This window comes from Gobio gobio, assembly GCF_949357685.1.
Source record: "Gobio gobio genome assembly, chromosome: 14".
In the NCBI taxonomy this organism is placed as follows: domain Eukaryota; kingdom Metazoa; phylum Chordata; class Actinopteri; order Cypriniformes; family Gobionidae; genus Gobio; species Gobio gobio.
Window position 1 is genome coordinate 50,357,314 of NC_137107.1, and position 16,100 is coordinate 50,373,413.

Sequence of the window (16,100 nt, forward strand, 5' to 3'; positions counted from 1 at the left end):
TCTGATGTCAATATGATGTTGGCTTGAGATGTTGGCTCAACGTTAGATTTTGTTTGGTTAATACCACAACCTAAAACCAACAAAGGATCAATGTCTAATGATGCTAGAATCTGACGTCAATATGATGTTGGCTTGAGACGTTGGCTCAATGTTGGATTTTGGTTACTTTACAACACAACCTAAAAACAACTTAATATCAACATCAGCTGACGTTGGTATTGGACATCAAATTAACGTTGGCATTAGACGTTGAGCTGACGTTGAATTTTGGTCACTTGACGTCGCAACCAAAATGTAACCAAATATCAACGTCTTATAACGTTGTGTGCCTGCTGGGTATACTGTAAAATATTATCGAAAAGAAATGAATATCAGCAAGCCAGTGGTTGTGTTGAGTATAAAGATAGGAGATTTAAGTTCATCCGTAGACATTAATTCATGTATGAAGTAAAGTAAACTAGTATAATAGTAAATAACTAAACAAAAAAACACATTAACAATGCTGAGTTAAATAAACAACCCAACATGTGTTTCTGTTATAGATTACCAAAATTTTGTGGTTTTTAAACCCGTGTTTTTAAGAGTTTTGAATTTGTAGTTTGAAGTTGTGTTGCATCAAATAATTCAGAATTTGCATTGTGCCATTTTAGCTCAAAAATAAAATTAATAACATATTGATGAAAGAATTATACCTTTAGAAAGGCAACAAGTTGAGGGTAACAGGGTTGTCAATATCACACTTTAATTGAATGCAGTGTTTATGTAGAGTATGCTGGTCATTCCCAGGTTATGCATGAACGGATAAGACAATTACTTTGAATGCAATAGAAGTGGCTTTAGATTGAACCATCTGCCACGTGCACTATACTGATGTACAAGTGTTGTGCAGAACAATGAAACTACAACAAGGCACTGTTTAGAAAGACTTTAATGCTGATATTTGGCACCAGTTGACTGACAGCAGAAGTTCAGGAGTCTTTACTCCAATAATAGGCGGGATGTCCAGTAAATGACCTGATCGTCCAGTTAGGCTTTGTTTTGTGATAATGACCGGCTGACTGTGCATTAGATTTACTGTTGAATGACATGGTTCATGTTGGTTTATCATAGTATGATGATCAATTATTACAATTCATTTGATCTTCTTGCTGTTCTTGTCGTCCTCATACACCTGAAAGAGAAAACAGATTTAGTTGATCTGCAGTGTGTGTAAGTCCGAGTGTTTTATTGAGATTCACATCACCTTAATCACAGCAGTACATGACCACGTCATTGAGAGCGGTGTCATCTTCATTTCCCTGTGGCTCTTCTATCTTAGTCATGAGGCCGCAGATTCCTCTTTTATCACACTTTGGGCTCCAGTCGCCCCATTCACCCCAGAATGTGCCGTCACCCTCCAGCACATTACCACCACTGCACAAGAACCTGGAATAAATTCAGATGTGACAATATTATGATGCAATATCGCCTCGGTTACGACTGTAACCTCGGTTCCCTGAAGAGGGAACGAGCGTTGCTCGAATGACGCTATGGGGAACGCTTGCGTGATGAAGTCATGAAGCACATGTGAAATCAGTCCAATAGTGTGAGGTAACGTCAGGGGCGGATGACGTCATGAACCAGGAAGTATAAAGCCTGCCAAAACAAAGCCGCGCTAGCTTCGAAAGTCTGAAGTAGTCGCTTTGACAGGCATGTAGGAGATATGGCAGGACGATGCAACGCTCGTTCCCTCTTCAGGGAACCGAGGTTACAGTCGTAACCGAGGCGTTCCCTTTCAAGGGAACTCCCGTTGCATCGAATGACGCTATGGGGAACGTTAATACCAACGCCACCATAGCGAGACGTGCCTGTCCAGTGTGAAAAAGCAGCACTAGGACGACAAAACCCCAGACCCTGGTGTAGAGTCCAAGTCCAAAGAGTAGAACCTGACGAATGTATGCGGTGAGGACCAACCCGCCGCATCACAAACGTCCTGCAGAGCCACTCCTGAAATAAGGGCCTTAGAGGCCGCCATACTCCTAGTAGAGTGGGACCGGACGGCCAAGGGAGAAGGCCGTCCGACCGACTCATAAGCCAGTAAGATAGTCTCAACCACCCACTTGCTCATTCTTTGCTTAGATGCTGGGGACCCCTTGTTGGGGGGCCCGAAGCACACGAACAGTTGTTCTGTTTTACGCCACAGGGCAGCTCTGTGGACATACGCATCTAAAGCCCTCACAGGGCAAAGCAAATAATTTTTCTCCTGGTCCGGATTGAGGAAAGGTGGAGGACAGAAGGCCTGAAGAATAATAGATCTAGCTACGTTAGTAGGGACCTTAGGAATATAACCTGGCCTAGGATGAAGGAAAGCCTTGACCATGCCAGGTGCAAACTCCAAGCACGAGGGTGCAACAGAAAGAGCCTGAAGATCTCCTATCCTCTTAAGAGATGAAATAGCAAGGAGGAACAGAGTTTTTAAAGTCAGAAACTTAGCCTGAACCTCTTCCAGCGGCTCAAAGGGAGCCTGGGACAGGCCCTGGAGGACCGTAGCCAGGTCCCACGCCGGCACCCTGGTGCGAACTACAGGCCTCAGCCTCAAAGTACCACGAAGAAAACGAGACACCAACGGATCTTTACCCACAGATAAGCCACCCAGAAGAGTGTGGTAAGCACCAATGGCCGCCACATACACTTTCAATGTGGAGGGGGATAGACCTGCATTAAACCGTTCCTGCAGGAACTCCAGCACTGTACCAACCGGGCAGTTAACTGGGTCCTGGTGACGGCTACTACACCAAGAAGTGAACACTGTCCATTTCAGAGCGTAAAGCTTCCTCGTGGATGGAGCTCTGGAGTGAAGAATGGTATCTACAACCTCGGTTGAAAGACCCGACCTTATGAGCTGGGCCCCCTCAGAGGCCACGCCCATAGATTCCATAGTTCTGGACGGGGGTGGAATAGTGACCCCTCTGCTTGGGACAGAAGGTCCCTCCTGACCGGCAACTGGAGTGGATGCCCGTCGAGGAGCGACACTACATTGGGAAACCATACCCTGCCCGGCCAACGCGGGGCTATCAGAATAAGGCGCACTTGGTCCCTGCAAACTATCTCCAGAACTTCCGGGAGCAGAGCGTTCGGGGGAAAAGCATACAGGCGCAGCCTCGGCCACGCCTGTACCATAGCATCCAGCCCCAGCGGAGCTGGATGCGTGAGGGAGAACCAGAGTGGACAGTGAGACGTCTCTCGAGACGCAAACAGATCCACTTGAGCCCGGCCGAACAACCTCCAAATCTGCTCCACCACCTCGGGGTGGAGCCTCCATTCCCCGGGCCTCAGCCCCTGCCTCGACAGGACGTCTGCTCCTATATTCTGGGCCCCAGGGATATAAGCCGCTCTGAGGGAGAGGAACTTCCCCTGAGACCACAGGAGGATCTGGCGTGCCAACTTGCATAGCGGACGTGAACGCAGACCCCCCTGGTGATTTATATAGGCGACCACCGATGTGTTGTCCGTACGAACCAGCACATGCTGGCCCCTGACGTCTGTGAGGAAATTCTTGAGGGCAAGAAACACCGCCAACATCTCCAGGCGATTGATGTGCCACGAGAGGTGGTGGTCTCCCCACAGACCCTGAGCTGAGCGACCCTCCAGGACCGCTCCCCAGCCTGTGAGAGAAGCATCTGTCGTTAGTATCTTGCGACGACCAGAAGCTCCCAACACAGGACCCTGGGACAGGAACCATGGTTTCTTCCACATAACCAGGGCACGTAAGCAGCGCCGCGTAACCCTGATCATGCGAAAAGGGTTGCCCCTCGGGGAAAACCCTTTGGTTCTGAGCCACCACTGTAGGGGTCTCATGTACAGCAGTCCAAAAGGTATCACGTTGGATGCTGCTGCCATCAGACCCAGAATTCTTTGAAACTGTTTTATAGTGAGTGACTGGCCTAGTTTTACTCTCTTTACTGCTGACAGTATAGACTCTATCCGTGCCACTGACAGGCGCGCCTGCATCGACACTGAATCCCATACCACGCCTAGAAAAGTGGTCCTCTGAAGTGGAGAAAGCACACTCTTTTTGGCGTTCAGCCGTAACCCCAACTTCTTCATGTGAGCGAGAACGACATCTCGATGCCGAACCGCTACCTGATGCGAATGAGCTAGAATCAAACAATCGTTGATGTAATTCATGATACGAATCCCCTGCAGGCGCATAGGTGCCAGGGCTGCATCTACGCATTTCGTGAAAGTGCGGGGTGAAAGTGCTAGACCGAATGGAAGAACTCTGTATTGGTATGCTTTCCCCCCGAAAGCAAACCTCAGGAACTTCCTGTGATATGGAAGGATGGAAATGTGGAAATATGCGTCCTTGAGATCTATCGTGACAAACCAGTCCTCGGACCTGATCTGTGGCACGATTTGTTTCAAGGTTAACATCTTGAACTTGAGTTGCATGACCGCCTCGTTCAGCACCCGAAGATCTAAAATGGGACGCAGACCCCCATCCTTCTTTGGAACTATGAAGTACCGGCTGTAAAACCCGGCTTCCCTGTCTGAGTGAGGTACATATTCTATGGCCCCTTTCTCTAACAGGGCTTTTACTTCTTGTTCCATTACCAGAACCTGCTCGGGGCCCACCACTGTGGGTAGGACCCCCATAAACCTGGGCGGGCGAGACCCGAACTGTATTTGATACCCTTTTTCTATAGTGTGCAGGACCCAACAAGAAACATTTGGCAGTAGCTTCCACGCTGCCAAGAAGTTTTCTAGAGGTACCATCCTCTCGAGAATGGCTTCTGGTTTTTGTTGAACTGTCAGAACGGTGCCCTGTAACGGCGAACCGGCAGGGAACACCTGAACTGACTGCTCTAGGACCCTCCTTGGAGGGGGCATGCAGCCCAGGACCACTACATTTCTGGGTGGACCCTGGGATACACACTCTTGGGAGACCGCTGCGCCCTGTAACACCAGAGGTGGCAGGGTTGGCAGACCGACCTCCAGAGGGCGCCGAAGGGAGACAGGCACCGTATAATGAGGTGTACACTGCTTCCCTTCGGGGAGGAACGCCCCCATAATCCTGACCCCTCGGGCGTCTGGACCTTTTCCCCGCAGCCTTCTTGGAAGTAATGACGGTCCGCAGATCCGTCTTACCCCTCGAAGGCTGCGGCAGATTGCGCTTCCCGTGTCCCCAATCTTTCTGAGGGGGAGCACGGGAAGCCACACTCTGTTTCTGAGTGGCACGGTATGAAGAGCTGGCTTTTGATGTTTGGGGCTGCTCTCTGTGATCGGCAGCCCCAGTGAAATGTGAGCGACGGGGGAGGAGCTTCTGGAACGCGACCATCTGTTTGGATGCCTCTTGGAACCTCTCAACAACAGCATTAACTGTGTTGCCGAAGAGGCCCGAAGGAGACACGGGCGCGTCCATCAGAAAGTTCTTATCTTTCTCCTTAATCGAACTGAGATTCAGCCAGAGATGTCTCTCAGTAGCCACCAATGCTGCCATAGAGCGGCCGATTGATTTAGCCGTCTCCTTGGTAGCCCTAAGAGACAAATCTGTGGCCCGACGTAGCTCATACACTACTTCGGGCCCAATTCCCCCACCCTCATCAACATCACTTAATAATTCAGCCTGGTAGGCCTGCAACAGCGACATGGTGTGTAAGCATGCTGCAGCCTGACCAGAAGCTGAATAAGCCTTACCCACTAGAGCAGATGTTGTGCGAACTGGCTTAGTGGGTAATGCCGGGGCCTTTAGGGAAGATGCCGAATCAGGGGATAAATAGCTCGCTAAATTATCTTCTATTTTGGGCATCTCCCCATAACCGTGCTCTTTATAGTTTAATATAGTGGAATAGTTTGATGTTTGTGCACTATACACCCTATATGAAACTGGTTTCTCCCATGATCTCGACACCTCAGTGTGGAGATCAGGGAAAAACGGCAGACCCCGGCGTTGAGGTTGTGATCGAGTCGGCAGATAACGTTCGTCTAACTTGCTTTTTGTACGAACGTCCTGCTTATCAGCGGGCCAATCAATGTTTAATCGCTCTACAGCCCGTGTCACAACCTCAACTAGCTCTTCAAATGCTTGTGACTGAGGTGCCCAAGACTTCCTGGTTCATGACGTCATCCGCCTCTGACGTTCCCTCACACTATTGGACTGATTTCACATGTGCTTCATGACTTCATCACGCAAGCGTTCCCCATAGCGTCATTCGATGCAACGGGAGTTCCCTTGAAAGGGAACTGATTGTGCTGTTGGATAGAATGTCAGTCACGTGATCGCCTGCAGCCTCTTGCATTCGGCTTACTCACAAACATGAACCGCACGATGAGGGAAACCCGAGTCTTTAAATAGCAAAATAAAACCAGGACGACTTATAGCATCACATGCTCACCTGATGTTGTTTGCGGCCGTGTTATCTCCACTTCCTTGGGGGGATTCGACTCTCAGCTTGAAAGCTGTGAAGAATCCAGAAGGACAATATTTGACAACTGTCCGCTCACCCCAGCTGAAGAAAAGACAGAGGTTTCTCAATCAAATAAAAATCCTCAATTTACTTATTTTAAACATTTACTGCAAGAATTGTTAATCTAAGTCCATTACTATCCTATCCCAGATGCAATCGAGGTGATGTCATTCGAGGATAAAAGTTGTTCGGACCGATCGGTACAGTAAAGATGAATCCCATTGAGCGCTGTATTATCACCATTGATAAGATCTTTCACCTTAAAACAACAACAACAACATTGAGGCAATCTTCCATTTGAAAGTTAACTCTAACCCAACCCATAGTAACATTTACAGGGTTTCTGCAGGTTTTATGAAGGTACATTTAAGTTTAAAACTAAAATTTAAGGAATAAATTGAAGGGAACATAACACGTCAATATATCAATATCCATTGAGTTGCATTCGTGACGTCAAAGAAAATAAAATTTCCAACAGATCTCCATAACTTTTATCCATAAAAAACAAAAAACAAAAATATATATATATAAAGTTTGAGATTAGAAATCTCATGAAATCTTGTTAAAAAGATTTTGTGATTAAAACAAGAATACGTGTGCCAGTGGGCTCTTAATCCCAATGGAAGTAACTTTCATACCCAATGACAAAATCACTTAATTGTGTTAAATTTCTCAAAAAACAAGACTTAATGTCTTCATTTTGCATGTCAAGTAAATGTGTCTTGATTTAAAGAGTTGACATGGAACACAAATCCTGAGGAAGCATTAAATGTAGGGTCCTATGAAATCTGTTATTTTGTTTTATAGTTTTTCATTTCTGGACTCCGCATTTATGGTGAATTCAATCGTACTGATTGTCATCTTCGGAAAACAAACGAATACATTTAATGAAGTCGGAAAGAGAGCAACTACCACTTTGATGCTAGAGATCGTAAATCTAATCCATAGGAATCAAGCGGTTTATTCTGATTTTACTGAAGAGACTCGATCGCTTTATATGATGAACGAAAGTTTTACGGGTTTGGAACGACATTAGGGCGAGTAAATGAAGACAGGAATTTAACTTTTGGGTGAACTGTCCCTTTAAGTGTTCTGACCTACTTTTGATTCATTCATCCAAAATTTTACAAATTCTGTGACTTTCTGCATTATACAGTAAATACCATTTTAATGAATGATTCTACAATCCCGTCCACGTTCTCTGCACAGAAATCATAGGGCCCTAATTTAAAGACATATTTAATTTAAGATATTAAGATCTTAAATTGTGTAAAGGTCAAATTAAGACTTTAAGACCCACAGAAACCCTGCATTTCTCTTCATGCTCTTTAGTATTACACAGACACCTTAACAAAATCAGGTGCAGTCTCCTGGAGATAATTAAATAACTAACAACAACTCCACAGTTAATGAACCTTTGAAGCACTAAAAGTCAATGCCCAACTTACCCTCAGACTAAACCCTGCGGCGTACGTTCCATCGGGACACATGCTTTTATTCATCCAATACCCCCAGATCGCTCCATTCGTCACATTCAGCTCTGATATGTATTCTCTGCTTGAGTTCTGCTCAGAGCTTGTCTCTTTGGTCTGAACGCTCACATGCTGCCCAATAATTGCTAGCAGTGAAATCGCAATGAAAAATAAGTGATCCATTGCTTGAGCTCTGACCTGATTGAGAGATGAATCTTCAGATGATCTGAAGCCTCAAAGCGATCAGTTGTAAATGGGCGGCTCAACCCCTGTGATGTGAGAATGATCAGGCAGACTCAGAGACAGTGCAGTACCACAACACTCTCGAGTGAAGCCTCAGATTTATACACAAGATTGAGCTGAATCATCCATAATGGCCATCCAAACACAGCACTAAAAGATCAACCCCTACCATATATGGCATTTAAAAAAAAATGTCTTTCTTTAACAGTATGTACTTTTATCTTAACACCTTTGACCTTATTATCTATTCTCAGGTTAGGTAAAGTAAGTCGGGTCAATGACAATTTGGTCAGAAGACACTAAAAATCAAAGCCTCTGTAGTTTTTGTAATCAATTAAATTTATTTTGAATGGTTACTTTACTGAAATGTATTTAAGTATTAAAGAGTAAAATACAATAATCATGCTTTGAGTCAAAGATGTGGTCAGCTCTGGGCTTCTAGGCTTCAGGACTTTGATTACTTTCATATCTTATGTTAAGTATTTTTGTTTAATATCTTCATTTCTTTTCGATTTGGGGATTGTAGGGGAGGGTGCCATTTTTGGGAGTTTCATTTCAGGGAGAAAGGGAAGTTTCACGTCATTTATTTTTCGGATGACCTCTTTCTATGTAATTTACTAAGATTTTTGGGTTAGTTACCTTAAATTTTGTTTGTTATTTTGGCCTAGCTCTCCCCTGAAGTCATTATCCCCGGTTTTGATTATTATTTTCTTTGACATTATTATTTCTGTTGTCCTCATTGTGATTTGTTATCATTCTTTATCTTTTCAAATTAAAAGAGATTATTTGAATTGGTTGCTGTGTTGATTTTGGGACAGGAGGTTGGATTATCCTGGTTCTCTCTTTCTTTTTTAAATTTAATTTTAAATGTTTTCTTTGTTTTGTTGCTGACTGCCCAACTCTAGACGAGTAGTTATGTAACATTTGTTTCGAAATGTGATGTTCTCAGAACATTCCGAGAATGTCCTGGCAATGCTTATGGGACCATTACTGTAGGACGTTCCCTCTACACTAAATTTGCAGGACCATTAGGGCACCAACCTAGAATATTATTATTTTGGTCCTATTGACTGCCCAACCTTAGATGAGTAACCTATTTTATTTGGAAATGTGATGTTCCCAGAACATTCTCAGAATGTCCCCCCTGTTAAATACAAACACTTGCTGGCTATTTAAAGGGAGTTTGGAGTTAAAGTGTAATACTAATCTTTTATTTTGTGTTAGCTTGATGCTAACTGTAGTTCCCCTTCGTTCAGTCACTACGACGTAACGTTAGTGACTAACGAATGGGGGTTTCGCTTAGAAGCCTATCAACTTCGAGTTTTGAGAAAACGCCCAATGGCGTGCCAATGCCATGGGGCATGCGGAATTTGCATACGTAGCTCCGCCTCACTGCGTGAGTATATAAGGAAGTACGAGGCAATATCGCATTATGTTTCTGCTTTCGGAGCCAAGAGTACCTACCTCTTCACTCCTACAGCCTTCTGAGACTCTGTCAGCTTCTTCGAGACGAGCAGCTTTCCAGTCGGTGTTGGTGTGACGGCGCGTTCCAGTGATCGCATACTTCCTGCCTGCTGATCTGTGCAGTGGTTTGCATCCAGCTGGTGTGTGTTTCCCTGGGCGCTTCGGCATCGGCTGCAAAGTTTCCTCTCACAAAAGAGCTTGCACGTGACGCGTCCTTTTCAGGATGTTTCGTCCGTGCACTTCTGGGTGCGGTAGATCGCTTTTTTCTTTCGACGGGCACGAGCGCTGTGTGACGTGTTTGGGCTTTCAGCACGCTCAGGCAGCGCTCGTGGATGACTCATGTTCTCTCTGCGGGAACCTGGCCATCTCAGTGCTTCGATCGAGACTCCGTGAATTCCGTGCTGATGCCGGGATGAGAGTCCCCTCCGCCACCCCCCAATCTGCGGTCTCCTCTGGAGGCGGCACTTTGGCTGGTGACCAGGGTGATCTGAGGGTGACGGTGTGGAACAAAGCTCCGACGCTAGTTCCTCGGCCCACACCCCCCTCTCAGGCACTTGACCCGGCCCGCGCTCAAGCGTCTACATCGGGGCCGGCTCCTGCTGTCCCGACTGTGGCGTTTGGCGCGGCGGAGGAGGTAGTATATATAGGGGGTTTGTGGACAAAAGCCCATGTTAATCGATTGCCATTGGGCGCATAATGACTGCGAGGGATCGTAGTGCCAATTGGGAGTCCAAATGCCTGCTTTTTAATTGACCAAACTGACGTTTCGTGATTACCCCTTGCCCGCAGATTGCCCCGGGACAGGGGGTATTTGTACCATATAGGGGGCGCTGTCGAGGGCAAATACCCCCCCCCCACACATCCACGAACCCACTATTTGTCCAATTACCCACTAAAGTGGGCAAATGACCCCAGGACCCCCGCTGACCCACCCCCCCACCCCCCCCACGTCCACGAACCCACTATTTGTCCAATTACCCACTAAAGTGGGCAAATGACCCCAGGACCCCCGCTGACCCACCCCCCACCCCCCCCACATCCACGGACCAACTATTTGTCCGATTACCCACTAATTTTACGGACCGCCCCTGTTCGGACACGGAAGGTCGTTGGATCTTGAGATCTGAGATCCGGAGGCTCAGTGGGCCCCCAACTCGGGGCCTCGAATCGCGGAGCTCTGCAACATTCCAATTTTTTTCCCTACACCCTAGGGTCACGCCCTTTGGGTATGTTGCTCAGGGCCCCCCCAGGAGCCACTGTGCAAAATCTGGGGCCCCTGGGACCTTTCTGTAAAAATCCCACCTACCCATTAAACTAATGCGTTTGCCATAGTGGGTTCACGGATGTGTACGAAACGGCTTGGGAAAGGCCGATTGACTAGGGGAGGCCATTTTTCTTCTCGCCACGTTCCCCTGAGTCGGGCGGTCAAGTTTGGTGGCCTTTCGACCTCGTTCAGGGGTCAAAAGGTCAATAAAGGGACGAACGTCCACCAAAGGCCTACGCGTTTAATGGGAGCAATGCGGGGCTCCCATACGGAGATGGAGGGTCGTGGCCCCTTGAGGTTTGAGATTCCTACTCTCCAGGGGCCCCCGACTGATGGACCTGAAGCACGAAACTCTAGGACCTTCCTGAAAAAAGTGCCCCTCCCCCACCATCAAACCATTTTTGACTCAAAAGGCTTTTAGATGGTATGAGTGTTAGAGGCCTGAGGTCAATATTAGGGTTAGAAGTTGAAAAAGAGTTCTCTTTGCTCTAGGGCCACTCCCTTTGGGTATGTTGCTCAGGGCCCCCCCAGGAGCCACTGTGCCAAATCTGGGGCCCCTGGGACCTTTCTGTAAAAATCCCACCCACCCATTAAACTAATGCGTTTGCCACAGTGGGTTCACGGATGTGTACGAAACGGCTTGGGAAGGGCCGATCGACTAGGGGACGCCATTTTTCTTCTCGCCACGTTCCCCTGAGTCGGGCGGTCAAGTTTGGTGGCCCTTCGACCTCGTTCAGGGGTCAAAAGGTCAAAAAAGGGACGAACGACCACCATATTAGGGTTAGAAGTTGAAAAGGATTTCTCTTTGCTCTAGGGCCACGCCCTTTGGGTATGTTGCTCAGGGCCCCCCCAGGAGCCACTGTGCCAAATCTGGGGCCCCTGGGACCTTTCTGTAAAAATCCCACCCACCCATTAAACTAATGCGTTTGCCACAGTGGGTTCACGGATGTGTACGAAACGGCTTGGGAAGGGCCGATCGACTAGGGGAGGCCCTTTTTCTTCTCGCCACGTTCCCCTGAGTCAGGCGGTCAAGTTTGGTGGCCCTTCGACCTCGTTCAGGGGTCAAAAGGTCAAAAAAGGGACGAACGTCCACCAATAGCCTACACGTTTAATGGGAGCGAGGCGGGGCTCCCATACGGAGGAGGAAGGTCGTGGCGACTTGATGTTGGGGATTCCGAATCTCCAGGGGCCCCCGACTGACGGGGCCAGAGCCCGAAACCCTGGCATGTTCCTGACAGAAGTGCCCCAATTTTATCCAACTTTGACTCAAAAGGCTCTTAGATGGTATGAGTGTTAGAGGCCTGAGGTCAATATTAGGGTTAGAAGTTGAAAAAGAGTTCTCTTTGCTCTAGGGCCACGCCCTTTGGGTATGTTGCTCAGGGCCCCCCCAGGAGCCACTGTGCCAAATCTGGGGCCCCTGGGACCTTTCTGTAAAAATCCCACCCACCCATTAAACTAATGCGTTTGCCACAGTGGGTTCACGGATGTGTACGAAACGGCTTGGGAAGGGCCGATCGACTAGGGGACGCCATTTTTCTTCTCGCCACGTTCCCCTGAGTCGGGCGGTCAAGTTTGGTGGCCCTTCGACCTCGTTCAGGGGTCAAAAGGTCAAAAAAGGGACGAACGACCACCATATTAGGGTTAGAAGTTGAAAAGGATTTCTCTTTGCTCTAGGGCCACGCCCTTTGGGTATGTTGCTCAGGGCCCCCCCAGGAGCCACTGTGCCAAATCTGGGGCCCCTGGGACCTTTCTGTAAAAATCCCACCCACCCATTAAACTAATGCGTTTGCCACAGTGGGTTCACGGATGTGTACGAAACGGCTTGGGAAGGGCCGATCGACTAGGGGAGGCCCTTTTTCTTCTCGCCACGTTCCCCTGAGTCAGGCGGTCAAGTTTGGTGGCCCTTCGACCTCGTTCAGGGGTCAAAAGGTCAAAAAAGGGACGAACGTCCACCAATAGCCTACACGTTTAATGGGAGCGAGGCGGGGCTCCCATACGGAGGAGGAAGGTCGTGGCGACTTGATGTTGGGGATTCCGAATCTCCAGGGGCCCCCGACTGACGGGGCCAGAGCCCGAAACCCTGGCATGTTCCTGACAGAAGTGCCCCAATTTTATCCAACTTTGACTCAAAAGGCTCTTAGATGGTATGAGTGTTAGAGGCCTGAGGTCAATATTAGGGTTAGAAGTTGAAAAAGAGTTCTCTTTGCTCTAGGGCCACGCCCTTTAGGTATGTTGCTCAGGGCCCCCCCAGGAGCCACTGTGCCAAATCTGGGGCCCCTGGGACCTTTCTGTAAAAATCCCACCCACCCATTAAACTAATGCGTTTGCCACAGTGGGTTCACGGATGTGTACGAAACGGCTTGGCAAGGGCCGATCGACTAGGGGACGCCATTTTTCTTCTCGCCACGTTCCCCTGAGTCGGGCGGTCAAGTTTGGTGGCCCTTCGACCTCGTTCAGGGGTCAAAAGGTCAAAAAAGGGACGAACGACCACCATATTAGGGTTAGAAGTTGAAAAGGATTTCTCTTTGCTCTAGGGCCACGCCCTTTGGGTATGTTGCTCAGGGCCCCCCCAGAAGCCACTGTGCCAAATCTGGGGCCCCTGGGACCTTTCTGTAAAAATCCCACCCACCCATTAAACTAATGCGTTTACCACAGTGGGTTCGCGGATGTGTACGAAACGGCTTGGGAAGGGCCGATCGACTAGGGGGCGCCCTTTTTCTTCTCGCCACGTCCCCCCGAGTCAGGCGTAAAAGTTTGGTGGCCCTTCGACCTCGTTCAGGGGTCAAAAGGTCAAAAAAGGGACCGAAGCCCACCAGAGGCCTGCACGTTTAATGGGTTGGAGGCGGGGCTGAAAAGGATTTCTCTTTGCTCTAGGGCCACGCCCTTTGGGTATGTTGATCAGGGCCCTCCCAGGAGCCAATGTGCCAAATCTGGGGCCCCTGGGACCTTTCTGTAAAAATCCCACCTACCCATTAAACTAATGCGTTTGCCATAGTGGGTTCATGGATGTGTACGAAACGGCTTGGGAAGGGCCGATCGACTAGGGGAGGCCATTTTTCTTCTCGACACGTTCCCCTGAGTCGGGCGGTCAAGTTTGGTGGCCTTTCGACCTCGTTCAGGGGTCAAAAGGTCAAAAAAGGGACCGAAGCCCACCAAAGGCCTGCACGTTTAATGGGTTGGAGGCGGGGCTGAAAAAGATTTCTCTTTGCTCTAGGGCCACGCCCTTTGGGTATGTTGATCAGGGCCCTCCCAAGAGCCAATGTGCCAAATCTGGGGCCCCTGGGACGAACGTCCACCAAATGCCAGCACGTTTAATGGGTTGGAGGCGGGGCTGCCGTTCGGAGGAGGAAGGTCGTGGCGCTTTGAGATTGGAGATTCCCACTCTCCAGGGGCCCCCGAATGATAGACAAGAGCACAAGAATGGTGGCCCTAGACCCTTCCAGACCCCAACGGGAGCCCAAAACACATGACGTCCCAATTCCCAATTAAGCAGTAGCCAAATAAGTGGTCCACGGAGACTGTCATTTCTATGCAAATTAAGCACTCAAATGAGTTGAAAGTTACATCAATGTGTTCAGTTGAGTGTGCCAAGTACAGTAGAGGTGTTTAATTGACAATAAATGTTAAGTATCATCCATAAACACTGACTCCATGGACCACTTATTTGGCGCCCACTGCTTCAATGAGAAGTGGGACGTCTTTGCTTTTCCAGCTCCGAATGTCCGAAAGTTGCTCCGATTGTCTCCAAACTCTGGATTCCGATAGGGGGCGCTGAGGCGCAGATAGGAGCACAAGAATGGTGGCCCTAGACCCTTCCAGACCCCCACGGGAGCCCAAAACACATGACGTCCAATTCCCAATTAAGTAGTGGCCGCCAAATAATTGGTCCACGGAGACTGTCATTTCTATGCAAATTAAGCACTCAAATGAGTTGAAAGTTACATCAATGTGTTCAGTTGAGTGTGCCAAGTACAGTAGATGTGTTTAATTGACAATAAATGTTAATTATCATCCATAAACACTGACTCCATGGACCACTTATTTGGCACCCATTACTTCAATGAGAAGTGGGACGTCTGTGTTTTGGGCTCCCGTTCGGCTCTGGAAGGTACTAGGGCCCCCAAACTTGCGCTCCTGTCTATGTCTCGATGCCCTCTACCAGAATCCAGAGTTTGGAGAAGATCGGAGAAACTCCAAAATTACCCTCCAAAAACACCAAAGGGATACCCCTTACAGTTTTTTGGGGTCGGAAAATAAAGTTGCTCCGATTGTCTCCTAACTCTGGATTCTGATAGGGGGCGCTGAGGCGTAGATATGAGCACAAGAATGGTGGCCCTAGACCCTTCCAGACCCCAACGGGAGCCCAAAACACATGACGTCCCAATTCCCAATTAAGCAGTAGCCAAATAAGTGGTCCACGGAGACTGTCATTTCTATGCAAATTAAGCACTCAAATGAGTTGAAAGTTACATCAATGTGTTCAGTTGAGTGTGCCAAGTACAGTAGAGGTGTTTAATTGACAATAAATGTTAAGTATCATCCATAAACACTGACTCCATGGACCACTTATTTGGCGCCCACTGCTTCAATGAGAAGTGGGACGTCTTTGCTTTTCCAGCTCCGAATGTCCGAAAGTTGCTCCGATTGTCTCCAAACTCTGGATTCCGATAGGGGGCGCTGAGGCGTAGATAGGAGCACAAGAATGGTGGCCCTAGACCCTTCCAGACCCCAACGGGAGCCCAAAACACATGACGTCCAATTCCCAATTAAGTAGTGGCCGCCAAATAAGTGGTCCACGGAGACTGTCATTTCTATGCAAATTAAGCGCTCAAATGAGTTGAAAGTTACATCAATGTGTTCAGTTGAGTGTGCCAAGTACAGTAGATGTGTTTAATTGACAATAAATGTTAATTATCATCCATAAACACTGACTCCATGGACCACTTATTTGGCACCCATTACTTCAATGAGAAGTGGGACGTCTGTGTTTTGGGCTCCCGTTCGTACCGTGATTCCCCGAATGACTTGAAATTTTGCACAGTGGCTCGTGGGGGCCCCTTGAGCGGCATACCCAAAGGGCGTGGCCCTAGTGCGTAGGGAAAAAAAATGGAATGTCGCAGAGCTCCGCGATTCGGGGCCCCGAGTTGGGGGCCCACTGAGCCTCGGGATCTCAGATCTCAAGATCCAACGACCTTCCGTGTCCGAACGGGG

At 48.2% G+C, this 16,100-nt stretch overlaps 1 protein-coding gene across 1 annotated transcript; it reads right to left on the bottom strand.

The window, feature by feature from the left end:
- Positions 1–712: 712 nt before the first annotated feature.
- On the bottom strand, positions 713–8,337 carry LOC307137893 (vitelline membrane outer layer protein 1-like). The gene is made up of 5 exons (XM_079835900.1): positions 7,895–8,337; positions 6,584–6,705; positions 6,375–6,488; positions 1,244–1,425; positions 713–1,171 (listed from the first exon to the last, which is right to left on the bottom strand). Exons 1-4 carry the CDS (start codon positions 8,099–8,101, stop codon positions 1,245–1,247), a joined length of 624 nt encoding a protein of 207 aa, XP_079692026.1. The 5' UTR covers positions 8,102–8,337; the 3' UTR covers positions 713–1,171; position 1,244.
- Between the last annotated feature and the right edge of the window lie 7,763 nt (positions 8,338–16,100).